Source organism: Uloborus diversus, chromosome 1 (genome assembly GCF_026930045.1).
Source record: "Uloborus diversus isolate 005 chromosome 1, Udiv.v.3.1, whole genome shotgun sequence".
Taxonomy (NCBI): domain Eukaryota; kingdom Metazoa; phylum Arthropoda; class Arachnida; order Araneae; family Uloboridae; genus Uloborus; species Uloborus diversus.
In genome coordinates, this window is record NC_072731.1 from 188435239 (window position 1) to 188450092 (window position 14854).

General features: G+C 32.0%; 1 protein-coding gene across 1 annotated transcript in view; it reads right to left on the bottom strand.

Moving 5' to 3' along the window:
- Window positions 1–5067: 5067 nt before the first annotated feature.
- Window positions 5068–14854, bottom strand: part of LOC129217772 (protein HIRA-like) — a 93696-nt gene continuing 83909 nt past the window's right edge. Inside the window, exons 25-27 of the mRNA XM_054852118.1 lie at window positions 13546–13712; window positions 7791–7882; window positions 5068–5178 (exon numbers count right to left, since the gene is read on the bottom strand). Coding sequence (XP_054708093.1) covers window positions 5068–5178; window positions 7791–7882; window positions 13546–13712 — 370 coding nt within the window. The remainder of the gene's footprint in view (window positions 5179–7790; window positions 7883–13545; window positions 13713–14854) is intronic.

Genomic DNA, 14854 nt, shown 5'->3' on the forward strand with positions numbered 1-14854 from the left:
AAAAGTCACTCACGTCCCTACAAGGCGTGCCGCACTTAGCCTGTGGGCCACAAGTTGTACACCCAAATGCAGTGCATAATACAAATATCGCACAAAAAAAAAAAAAAAAAAAAAAAAAAAGGCATAATAAATTAAAGTAATATAAATTGAAAATTAAAAATAAGGTTTTGAGAAGTGGAAAATGTGTGCATGTATTAAAAATCATTACCATTAATTGGCCAATTATCTCACCTATTAATCGAAAATTCAGACAATTTGCTTCTTGGTGCATCCCTACCGAACATGCAATTTATTTTGGTTACTGTATGCAGCAGATTAATACCATGTAATTTAATAATGGTAACTCTTTCATCATAATTATTATTTAAATTTTTTTCTAAATAACTAATGTGAGGTTTTGGAAGTCTATAAATGTAACATATGATACAAGACTATCAAGAAGCTAAATATCTACAGAAAGAATAAAGCTTATTTCTTTGGACTAATGAAGTAGAAAAGAGAACATCTGTAAAAACAGTTGCATTCTACTCCACAATTTAACGTACTTTGGTAACAAATGAACAATATCAATACAACATGCAGTTAAGTTATACATGTATACTTACATGCAGGTCTTTCTCCATTAATATTCCAAAAAAGAATACCTGTCAACACACTCCAACACAAATAAAATGGTCAGCTATAAGAAACGACTTAAATACAGCTTTACAGTAAAAAGTAATTCAGAAAATTACATAAATGGCTTCTTAGTCTTTTAAATTCATACAACTTGAATAATTTCAGTAAAATAAAATGTTAGCTTTAATAATGCAAACATGCATTATTTAAGCAAAGAGAAATAGATTTTATCTATTCAAAAGAATTCTTTCTGTACAGTGAACCAGTGGCGCACCTAGCATGGGTGACACCCGGGGCGATAATTTGTGGTCTCACCCCCCTCCCCCCACTTTTACAAAAACACAAAAAAAAAAAAAAAAAACAAGATTTCAGTCTGCTATACAAACATGAAATTCATACAATATCCAAAATCAGCTACTAACTTTTAGAACAAATTTTTTAGTTGGGGAATGCATAAAAGACAAAAAAACAAACTATAGACACTTTTTATATAACTTGCCCTAGACGCCTACATGCATAGAGCCGTCGAGAGGTCAAAAAAATAAAAGATTGCATGAAATTGATCTGTACTTAATTATTTCAAACACAGAAAGATAATGGGTTTCATATTTTTGGTTTAAAAGGAAGTCACTACTAGATCTAAATATTGACTAATGAGTCTAGAGCTGAGTTTAATAATACCTCAATTGTGGGAGGTGAAGGGGGGAGGGTCTGGAGGTTCCTCCCCCAGAAAACTTTTAAATTTGTAGTCTTAAAATGCATTTTAGATGAGCTTTGATAATGTTTGATATAGTTGTGGTGATCCAACTGCATTTTTTAGAATATTGAGGAAATTGTTCTGAATTAAAGCATTTATATTTTTTAAAAACTCAAAATTCCATTTTGGGTTCCCCCCCCCCTCCAACCAGGTGACACCCGGGGCAGACCGCCCCTCTGCCCCCCCCCATAGTTATAAATATTGTTTGACTGCAGTATGACGAACTGCACTTACATGGCTTACTAGTTATTAAGCTTATACTTAATGTTACAGAAAAAAAATTATCATTCAAGGACTGTAATTCAAAAACCTTAAGATTTTAAATTTATCCTTGGGAAAAATTTAAACTTGGAGCAGCACGAACCCAAAAAACACACAACCAATATTCATCGATACCCACTTCTCCTATTCTCTTGCTCCTTGTACATAGTTCTCCCGAGTTCTACTACCCTCCAAGCCTCTGAGAAAATATGACTAAACCAGATAAGAGGGAATCTTTCATGTCAGACTTCTGCAATGGTTCAAGATCATTGGGGCTCAAATCCGAAAATGAAAGTGAAGACAAAATTTGAGATGCAGATGTTTTAGGGAAAATTTGATCCAGATAACATGGAAAAAATGTTGGATTTAAATTACAAATGCAGTCAATTTGAGAATTTTCAATACAGTAAACTCTCGATTATCCACAGAATTGGGTGGCACAAGTGCCACGGATAATAAAAGTTGCGGATAAACCGTAACAAACTAAAATGGGGGACAAATAAGGTAAAATTATCAATCCTCAAAAACTTAGCTGCTTTGACACATAACACTTTCTACAAACAATTAAAATATATACAGTATGATAAAAATGTTTTGTGTTTTTGCACAACAGAACTTAATATCAATACATAGAATAAGCGTATATACGACAAAAAAAGCACAAAAAATAAAACAAAACCCGAGTTTAACTTTGCAATGTTTTGACTAAAAACAGTCATTGTTATTTGCTTTTTGCATGTCCCTAAGAGGTTGATTGACTCATGGATAATCCGCCCTGCAGATAATGCACCCGCGGAAAATCAAGAGTTTACGGTAAAGGAGATTTCTCGGACTGGAAAGTTCAAAATAAACAAGTTTGGATTGAAGCATTGATAACTTTTTATGGAATCAAAAAAATATCATTTATAAAAATTTCAAAAAATCAAACTATATGTGTTCATAAATTCACATGTTATAAATTTATACAACATGAAACTTGATTAGTTCATATCATTAACAATGTCTTGTTTAATTTAAAACCCAAGTAAAATTACTTTTACAAAACATTTTTAGAAAATCTCATTTTTTTACAGTAAATAATCCAAATCTTTTATGAAAAAAGCAAATTTTTACTATAAACAGTTCAGAGCAGATAAATTATAAGTTTACAAAAAATCATCAAAAAGCTTTTAGATTGCATTTTTCTTAAAAAGGGGTTTTTCAACATATTACTTGGTACCCTGCACCTAAGTGTTGCAGATAAATCTTTCAGTTTTTAAAAAGTGGCAAATAAAAGACTTCGTTAATTTTTTGAAAGTTGTGTTTAAAAGATTGATTGTAAGTTATGCTTCGAGTCTTCATGAAAAACTAAATCTTTTTATAACCATTCAGAGTTAAATTACAACCTATATGACATAACACAAAGTCCTTAAACTACAACAAAGTAAAAAATAAATTATCAATTGAAGGCAACACAATATGAAAGTTCAATAATATTCCATTTAAGTTGTACCAGAATATTTTAATAAAATAATATAAATACCAAACACAATCGACTAGTTAGCAGACCAGAATATTCTTCTCATGTTAAAGAAGAAAAAGTTACAATAAAAAAAACTACACCTAGACAATATATTAGTGTAACTAGAATATCAGGTACTTACTAGCAGTAGAAAGAAAAAGTAAAAAAAGCTTATGTCACCATCAAATGCCACAATGAAAATTATCAATGATAAAGTATTAGCTTCAAAGTTATATAGGAACATTTGCATTTATAAATTACATGTATACTAAAGGTAAATGAAGTTGCTGCATCCAGTATAAAACCATTTTAGAAATTGATTTAAAAAGCTAAGTTCCTTAAAAATTACTAGAGGGAAGGGGGTCGTGCAGAAAAAGCCTTACTTTTGCGAAAACCACTTAAAAGTAATCCCTCTCAACAATTCGTCAATACTTAGTTGCGATACTCAGTAATTCAAACACAAGCAAAATACTTAATAAAAAAAATTTTAAAGCACAAAATGTTATGTATATACAAGACAAGAACACACTTCATAAAAATTTACTGTAGTACACATTGTCAATTATTGGGAAGAAAGCTGAAAAAAGGAAAAAACTAAAATGTTCACTTTTATAATTAGAAGTTCATAATTGGTTATATATTGATGAAAAACATGATTCAATGCCAAATGTGTAACAAAAAAAAAAATGCTTGACTAGAGATTATTTGTGTTTTAAAACCATGATATAGGAAACTATTTACAATATCATAAATCATGATATTTAAGTTAAAATAGATTTTTACACGAGATAAAAGAAAGCAAGTACTTCAGAAAAAGATTTAAATGCTCAAAACAAGTATATTTAAAACTAATCATACAGAGAAATTTAAAAATCATTTAACATGATTTTGAAGAACCCTGAATGCAGCAAAATATACAAAAGCTCAAATACAAGTAAAATAAATCAGATGATAAAGCACTTCCATTACACTTCATGTCTATTTACATAATATCACTTTTTCAATGGAAATTATCACCATAAAAAGAAAGTATGTACATGAAATTAAAGCTGTGGATGAGAATGAAAGAAGCAGTTTTAAACAAATGATAGTAATTTTTGTACAAAATAATGCATGCTTTCAACATATATTCTCACTGGATGTCAAAGACTATTGATTATGTTATCATTATGACACATTTATGCAATTATTTGCAGTCTAGTTTATAATCCACACAAAACATTATATGGCACAAACTCTAGGAAAACATTAAATTTTTAAATGACAACTTAAAATATAGACATTCACCATTACACAAAAATAAATAATACACAGTCATGGGACAGAAATGTTCATTTTAAATAAATTAATTCATATATAATTTATGTCCCACAGCATGGGCCTGCTTATCAAGAAGTATCGTGGGATACAATCTGCAAACTAAATACAGAAACTAAACATGCTGTTAATATATTTTTCGAGATTTTACACTCTGCTGTAAAATGAAAACATTTTCATTAACTTGCTACTTCAAAAAATCCAAAGGGATAAAGTTACAGCATGAGAACAAACAAAAACTTTTGTCTTCCTTTTTTAAGTGTTTTTGCCGATTTCTAACTGGTATAATTTTTGTATCTTGCATCCACAAAAGGACATGCTGCATTTTTATTTAGTTGTGACATTGAAAAAAATGCATAATTTCTTGAAATTCAATGGAAGAACTACCACACATCAAGCTTTAGGTGTTGGGCTTCATGATGATCAAGTCCAGATGCAACAATAAAATAACAGACTATACCAATCCTTATTGAAGCTGACTACCTAATACTGGTATTCTTAAGCCAGTTCTATTAGAGTATTTGAGCATTTCACTGTGGTCTTCATAAAGATGGCAGTAAAAAGAGGCCACAGGAACATTCTTCTTTCAGAAAAGGAAAAAAACTATGTGCATTCAAACCACCAGTTCTAATTGGTCTCTATATTCAACAAATAGCCTCTGGAACCTGAGATTTGTTCCAATAATAGTTAAGATTTCTTTCAAAAGCTCTCTTTTTTGCAACTCCTAAAAAAAACACATAATATTTCAGAAAAATTGTTAGCTAAAAATTATGTATACAAAAAGTCTAACAATTATTTTTCAAGAATTTTAAAACATCGAAATACAATGAAAGTATAGGGTACTGTGAAAGACTGAAACCTGGTGAAAGTAAATATTCACAAAGCATAAGCATCAGCGAAAGACAGTGAATGATGATGAATTTACGGTGAATGTTAACATTCTCAAATTATATTCTTCTACATTAAGATGCACACATACAATATTTAGAAATGTACAGATAAAACAAAATTTTTACACATTTGCTTCTTTTTTTCTTTTTTTTTTTTTTTTTTTTTTGCAAGAACGTACAAGATCCATAAATGCATTTTTGCAGTTGCAATTCCTCCCTAAATCACTTAAGGGTCATTGCATGTCAAGTGATCCAAAGTTTTTTCCTTCACATTTTCATATTTTTTTTTTTAATTTGGCTCATCAATTGTATCCTTCGAGGTAATCAAGTCTAAATTCTTAGATTATTAACTCTTTTATTTATAAAACTTTCATTTTTAGAAAAACCCTCTTTTTTTCCATGAATGCTTGAACATAAAATGGAGGATAACTCAGCACCAAATATAGATAGATTTGTTTTGCAATTTAACATGAGTTGTACATTAGTTGGTGCTAGAATGCATATTAGTTGTTACCTAATATGATATGCAACATAACTTAATAAAATGGTCATTTTTAAAAAATGAAATTTAAAATTTAAATTTTTCTCAGAAACTGTATAATGAATTTATAATCATAGTTAGAGCAAATCTAACCTGGCAGGGTTGCAATATCGTGGTTAAGATCTGCGTAACTTTCACGATGCTGCCAGGTTAGGTTTGCCCCAAGCATATTTAGGGTGCTATTTTTTAAGTATGTACCAGTTCTTTCAAAATATTTTTCTGTATACACATCCCGTATTAAAAACCTTATTTCCCATCCAACACTAATGGCCATTTATTTCTATAAGCATTACCTTTAGCAAACTGTGGCAATTTTAACTTCAAGAAAATTTTCAAATAAGGGGCACATGACATAACACCCTGAAGTCCCCCGCACCTACCATTTTCACAGTTCACCTGTTTTAGATGTTAAAGTGGGACAAATAACAGGCACAACTTCCATGTGGTGACCAGAGCAGATTAGTCCCAACGTAGTCCATGCGTGTTGTACGAGGCGACTAAAATGGACACCCAATCCAAGGTGTGAGGCACCTTGCTGATAGATGGATGGCATCTGGGGTTGTATGATGTTTGAAACGGTCCCCTCGAGGAACCAGGCAAAATCTCGTTGTAATTTACCTTGCACTTATACAGGGTGGTTGTGCGGGTGTTGACCTTTTACCACCACACAGTTCCCAGCTCCTGTGGAGTTGGATTCTGTCTTGATGGAGAAAGCCAGCAACCTTGCTGTTGGAGGAGGTGAGGGTCTGCAAACCACCGAACGAGAGGGGGTGAGGGTGCAGGACTGCAACACACTGACTCGGCAGTAAGGGGACAGGGAGTACTCATTTTTGCACAAGAATGCAACAGGCGTGGGCGGAAGTGGGGGAGGCTGGTACAGGAGGCGAAAGCAACTGGGCCGGCTTTTCCCGAGAAGGCAGGAGAAACCGAACACCTTTGGTCGGAGGTTTCAACTCCTTCCCCTGCACAAACTACTGCAGAAGGAGATAATCAGCAACCTTGCTGCTGGAGGAGTTGAGGATGCAAGTCTGCAACCCACTGACCAGGAGGGTGAGGGTGCATGTCTGCAACCCATCGACTCTGCAGTAGGGAGGCAGGGAGTACTCATTTGTGCACAAAAATGCAACAGGCGCTGGCGCAGACAGGAGAGGAAGAGGCTGGTATGGGAGGCGAAAGCCACTGGGTTAACCATTTCTGAGAAGGCAGGAGAAACCAATTGTCTTCAGTCGGAGGTTTCAACTCCTTCCGCTGCACAAACTGCTATATCTTAATGAGTATGGAGAAGTCAGCCATAGCCCTATCAATGCTCAAGCAGTGACTATGTTTAAGATCGATGTTGTGAGAGAAACCATCCCGTTCGAGAGGTTATCTCAAGATGACATTGAACATATTCTGCTTGTCCTCTTAAGAAGGACAGATCTGATTCTCCCTGGGGATCATATGCCAAAAATACTGGCTTCTTAACAAAAATATTGTTGGGAAAGCTTTTGGTATTCTGGTATTTACACCTGAAAGCAGCACCGTGCTATAATGGGTATCAGTAATGATCCAATTTACGGAGGTTACCTCTTTAATGAGGAAACTATTACTCACACCCTGTGTGATTCAAGCGAGGTGTTTTCTGCCTATAGGTTTGAACACCTTGGTCATTGTTTGCTTGAACTGTAGGAGATTCATGATATTCCTATTGGGTGTTTGCTGAATTTTACTTCGGCTGCTGGTCTGGTTTAGGACTTCTGTTTGGGGACTAGTACAATAGACCTCTAGTCACAGTGATCGGTTCGGTTGAACCCCCCTTTCTTTCATTTTATTTCAAGGGGCACAACAGTTTCTATGTTGGATACAACACAACATTTGGAAGTTAAAGAATTTTTCACAATAATAAAATTGTAATTTGTATCTTACCAAAATATTTGGCTCCCAACCAGAACTTTTAGCAGTTTTTATAACTGGACCAAGTAGGCTATCACAAACATCACGTAACCTTGATTCTAAACCTATAAAATGCAATGCATATAAAACACTAAAAAATGAGAAGTTTCAGATTGATCCTGTATTAAGATAAATTCATTTGCTCAGTTCTTTATACGAATGAAAATTTATCCATTAAAAATTACAAGTAAAAAATAATTAAGTTCATCACATATTACAAGTGAAAAAATTACTTGCAAAAAGGACAAAATCACATGCTTATTTCAAATGGTTGTAAACAAGCAACATAACAGAAGAAAGCTTTCATGAATATATTTTCTTATTTTTCACTTTACATGTACAGACTTTACATTTTTACCAAGGCTTTTCTTCACACCCAACATTTAGTTTAGCGCTTTAAGATTTGGTTTTGAAAAAAGTAACAGTTTAAAGCTCTACTGGCCACTTACCAAAAATCTAAATTTTCAGTTGAGTAAGAAGAGAGAATTTAAATAGATAAAAATGATGAATTGAGAATAAATTGTAGGAACAAAAATCAATACAAAAAAGAAAGGTTACATTGACTGAGAAAAAGGATAGAAATAGTTAAATTTGAAATTTTGAACAGACTTTCTTTGGTTTAAGTTAGGAATCGATTCAAATCAATGATGAAAAAAGTTATAATTTCATATAAATTATGATTAAAATCACGTTTATATCAATTTATTTAAATTGTTGACACCCTGATTGCTACTATTGTAACTAGTTGATTATAATATTAATCATGAAAACGACAAAGTAAGAAAACATAACAAGTTACAAAATTGATCTCCAAATAACAGGGTTCATATTCCATTTGGATAAAAACATTCCATAACTTTTCCAAGACTTTTTCATGACTTCATAAAAATCTTCATGACCTTGTTATGTGAAGAGAATAGAATAGTACTATTTAATATCAAACTTGTGTTAATTTTTGGAAATGAGCCTTAGCAAAACTTTTACGTGAATGCCATTACCTCATCGAAGCACTTACTTGTGTTTGAAAAAATATCAGTGTACACCAAAAAAACTAAGCTCCTTTTTTTTGTCTTCATCATATAAATTTAAGTAAAAATATGGTGAATGGAATATAATGATGCTTAATGTCTAATAATCTGTTTATAAACAAGCAGAATGATAATGAATAGGACAAAGGTTGAAAGAGTCATTAATAAGTTTCAATAAATTTGCTTCAAAAGTTGCCTTTTAGTGTCAACAATATATTTAATCATTTACATAACTTGATAGTATTTCAGTTCTTTAAAGTAAATCCACATTCTGTAGTAAATTCATTTTTTCTAAATCAGACATTTACACACACACACATATATATATATATATATATATATATATATATATATATATATATATATATATATATATATATATATATATATACAGTAGTGAATAATCATTTGATTTAAATGTACCTGTTTACTTTTTTGCACATTTTCAAATACATATAAATTAATAGGCTAAGAAAGTCCAAAACAGTGTTTAATTTCTGACTGAGTTTTGAGGGTCGTATGTTGGGCACTACTGTTTTAGAGTATTAGAATTCCCCTATTTCTGTGTGCCATCACCTTACTAAAACTCTTTATTTTCTAAAACCTTCAACAAATTAAGATAAACTCTGATTAATTTAATATTAAAAGTTTTTACGAGTAATGGAAACATACTCGGATGCAATTAAATTTCTTGAGTGGGCATGGCAAAAATCAAGAATGTGCAAGTTTGCTACTGCACAATATAAGATATAAGAAGTATTGAAACTAATGGTAAATTTAAAATGAGTGATGTGCAAGCAATAAAATCACATTGCGAAAAAGGTGAGGCTGTAACAGCAGTGGATGCAATGAAATTAAAAAATTCAGATTTGTTTTTGGGATTATTCAATTTTCCAGTTTTAATAAATTTTATGTGCTATTAAATCACTCAAGATTTTTAATGCGCTTTTAGCTACTGTTACTTTCTCTTAGCTCAGAACATTTTTCCGTGACTTTAAATAAATTTCCGTGACTTTGAATGAAAACTTCAATTTTCCATGATTTTTCCAGGTCTGAAATTTGATTTTTTTCCCCATGATTTCCATGACCCGTATGAACCCTGGAATAACTATTTCTTTGGAACAATTCCTTTTTTTAAATACATTCTACAAATATTGCAAGGAAATGACATCCGGGACTACAGCGTTTTTTTTTTTCTTTTTTTTCCCTTCTTCCCAAGACTATCTTTTTATACAGCAAGTGCATGAAAGATGTATCCATTCAAGATCGCTTAGCAAAAAAGTATTATAGAGAAAATATGTTTCACCCTTAAAGTATTTAAGAAAGTCTAGTTTTCATCAATAAAGCCCAAAACCCAAGAATTTCAAAAGCAAAATCTGAAAAGACCAAGGTCTTTATTGAAAAACCAAAATAAAGATTGAAAACTGGGGTGGAGGGGACAGGGGAAGCTTTGGCAGCCCTGTTAATGTGTCCTTTTTTTCCTCTTGCAACCAGTTAACTTTCACAGCTGCACTGCATTTGTTCAGCAGTCTTCTTTCTTAATGCATTATTTTCTTTGTTTAAAGCTTCATGCATGATACCTTATAAGTACTAGTTTAAAGTATTAAAGGGTCATTTCACCATAATGCATGTAACATTTTTACACAATATTTTCTTTTCATTAGGTCAACATCAAAAAAAATCAAGCATCAGTAAATATAATAGTTTACATGCTTTTACAAAATGATTACATGCACAATGCAATTGTTCTCAATTTTTAATAATTAGTTATTTATTTTATAAAACTGGTAATGTGTATCAGATGAAAACCGAAATTGTCACACATGTTCTAAGTTTTATAAAATTAATGATCAATTATAAAAAAACTGAGAATAATTACATTGTGCACATAATTATTTTATAAAAGTATGCAAAATAAGAAAAAAACATATTTGAATTTTCGATGTTGAGCTAATGAAAACATATATTACAGTGGAAATCGCCCTGAAGCTTATCTTCAGAAACTGATATTTAAGACTCCTCCACAATAGTGTATAGTATTGCATTCTGTTTCGGGCAAATTTGAGAATGCAGGGTTCATAGCACATTTTGATGGTAAAAAATGAGGCAAAGTAGGATATTTTTACAAAAATGTAGTAAAAGTAGGACTAGTATTTTAATGACAAAATAGCAAACTTAATTTTGTAGGGTCTGGTGTGGGAAAGTGGTCAATGGGGTAAAGTGGTCATTCATCAAATAAATGGCTATAGCTTGGAAATAAATGTTCGAATGAATGTGAAAATTTTATTATAGAGTAGGGCAGTTAGAAACTACATTTTGAATACAAAATTATACAACTGGCAAAATTTTATTTGGTAAAAAAAATATTTTGTGTGAATATGAAAAGTTTTTAAATCTAAACACCTCTTTTAACTTCCTTGTGAAATTTTGTTTGTTAGAATTATGAACAGATTGACTGCATAGGAAGCTTCCTACATGTCTCAAGAACTCATTCTCATTAGCAGTTAGCTGAATCTCTTTTAGATAATTTTTTAGAAAAATTTAAGTAAGATGGGGTAAAGTGGTCATAATATTAGGTTTAAAACAATTATTGTTATTCTAATGTCACTTAATCATTGAGTATAAGGCAGATATAAATTAAATATTAATTTCACTTAATATGTATTGTTTTTACAGTAAACGGGGTTAAATATACGAGTATATGCATATGCATACGCATATACTCTTGTAGGCCCGTATATAGGCGTATTCACATAAATGCACCAATAAATACGTATATGGGTATCTGCAAGTATCTTTAATCTATACAGATATACATTCGACTATAGACGTATATACTCACTTATACTCGTATATATATAAACACTTATATACTCAGGGAGACACGAATATACGCATACGTACTCGAACAGACACTTACATACAAGCATATGATATACAAGTAAACAGGGTGAGTTTAAACTTTTCGGCAAATTATTAAAGTGTGTTAGAGGAGAGGATAAGAAGCAAGAATCATAAGGAACATATGGTCACAAACACAATGCTGACGCGCTACATGCACGCAAAGCCAGAAACTGATGGATGCAAAACAAGTCACAAATTTATATTACGCACAGAAAATTTTACACAACATTTTAGGTCTCAAGAAAGTATTAATGCGATTGATGAAATTTGCGGCCTGCAGCTATAATACATGTGCGTCGCAATCACAAAGCACTCTCTGTTGCAATAACCAGACTTTTGAAAAAGTTCCCACTGTCGCTGTGCCTTTGTTGCGACTACAGGCCGTAACTTTTAACAACTGCTCTAAATATTTCTTAAAAACTAAAGTGTTGGGTAAAATCATCTTTGTGTAACAAAAATGCAATTTGTTTGCATTCATCAGTTTCTGGCTTTGTGTGCATGTAGTGCATCAGCTAACGTAAGTTCCTTGTAATTCTTTGATTCTTATTCTCCCCTCTCGCACTCCTTAGATTTTTACCCAAGAGCTTGGATTAATTTTGTAGTCATACATGTATATAAGCTTAAAAACTCGTGTATACACACATGTACTGATGTATGCACGTAAATGTACATCTATACGTCTATACAGGTATATAATCGTGTTTGCACATATACATACGTATATACTCGTGTTTCACAATATATATATGTGAGTAGACACATACAAACACGCACTGGATGTATCCACGAATTAACTCATGTATACTCGTATATGTTTGTATGTATACTTATATATGCTTGTATGCGTCTACTGTACACATATATACTCAGGTATGCACGTATGTACTCGAGATACAAGTGCATACACGCATATGATGTTCGTTTACATGCGTATATACCCGTACGTACACGTGACACGTATATACTCGTGCAGACACATATACATTCCTGTAGGTAATCACGTATACATGCTTATATACTAGTGTATACACGTATATACTTGAGTAGGCACGTGCATGCATGTATCTGATGCATACACGTATCTATTCATATATGAACGTGTTTAAACGACACGAATATACTCGTGTATACACATATGCTTGTCCATATACTTGTAATTATAAAAATAACAGAAATATACAAATATTAGAGTTGTTTATTATGGTTTTGCATCTATTTTTAACTATGACCACTTTACCCCATGCTATGACCACTTTCCCCCACCCCATGGGGTAAAGTGGTCATAAATACAAAGGGAAAAGAAAGTGTTACAAAACTACTTAAATCAATATTTATTTTCCTAAAACTCAGTGTACTGTGTTCTTTAATAATGCAATGTAAAATAAAAGCAAAAAAAGTTTAAATGTTTAAAGAATTTATTGTATCTATTATTCACATAAGTTGAAAACCTATGATTTTATGACCACTTTACCCCACCAGACCCTATTTTCAACACACACACAGCTTACTTTTAAATTTTATGTTCTTTAATCAACAGTTTGTTTTATAAAACGATTTTATTCCCCAATGAAATTCTTTATCATACAAATTTATATAATATAAATATATATATATATATATATATATATATATGTGTGTGTGTGTGTGTGTGTGTGTGTGTGCAACATTGTTAAAAAGCAGCAATCTTACGCGTGAAATTATATTACATTAAAATAGTGAATAATAAATCTATAACTTTATAAGTACTTTAGTACAAATAAACTCATAAAAGGCTAAAGGGAGAAAAAAGGATATACCTTCTTGAACCAAATATCTCACTAAAGATAGCAGCCAAAATTTATACTCCTTACTAGACTGCAAACTTAAAGCAGCTGCAAGCTGACAATCTAAATGACTTAAAGTTCCTATCTGTCTCATGTTCGGATCACTATTCAGAATCCCACGAGCGAGTCGCATCATTTTGCTAGAAAAAAAAAGAAAGATTCAAATTTAATGTCAATTTAACAGCTGAGCTTGAAATTAGCAAAAGAATAATTTTTTCAACATGTAAATTACAAAATGTTAAAACCTTACTCACAACAAACTTCATTACAATCTCTATGCAACATTTTAGCCACGTTCAACAACATTTTTGTACCTCCCAAATAACCACTTCGGCTCCAAAAAAACTGGTTGAAAAATTCCTCGTTTACATATTAAAAGAGGTTACCCATTGTACCAGAAAAAAGTGGCTTTCACCCAGCATCCTTAGCAGCTATACCCAGCAAGTAGATGAACTTGTTTCGGGTGATGAATTCTGGGTAAAATCTCCGCATTTATCCAGAAGGAAGCAGGAGAGGAAAAACCCACAATTCCCGGGCAAATAACCGGAAAGCAGTGTAAAGCAGGTTATTTGAGGGATCTAAACTGTCCATGGAAATGCGCCTATTGTTGCCTGGCAGTATTTTAGGCACACAAATGCATGTTAATAAAAATGAGAAGCATTTGTTTGCATAAAAAAAATTCTTGCACACAGCTTTCAACAACATTTGCACATTTTAAATCAGTTTTCCAAATTTGGTGCATGTTTTCTGTTGAAAAATAAGAAATTCTTAATCCTGTTCAATATTATTATGACTTGCTACACTTAGTTTTGCCAGCATCTGATAATATTTAATAATTGGGCTAGACCCAATGAAAATTTTGTTATACAGTCAGCGCCGTGTGATTGAATCAGCAGTTTTAATGGACCAGATCTTTAAAAACAGAACAAAATCCAGTTTAAGCAGTTAAAAACTGTAGCATGTTTGAATCAAAATTGCCACTTATGAATCAAGGGTATGTGACCAACTATTTCCCACTAACACATGGTGCACCAGCACAGCAGTATCTAAATTTATTACTACCTATTTTTTGCAATTAACAGCAGATATATTTTTCGAAACAGACAAGCTAAAATTTGAATTTTGTAATAGCTTTTCCCTGGTTTTACAAAAAATTCTTTAAATAATTTAAGAAGGATTATTTTGAGTGAGCAGCATTCTTTTAATGATATTTTATCTTGTTTGACTAAAAATGCAATAAAGTTCTCTTAAATAATCCATAGATTTCCACATTGAAAAAAAA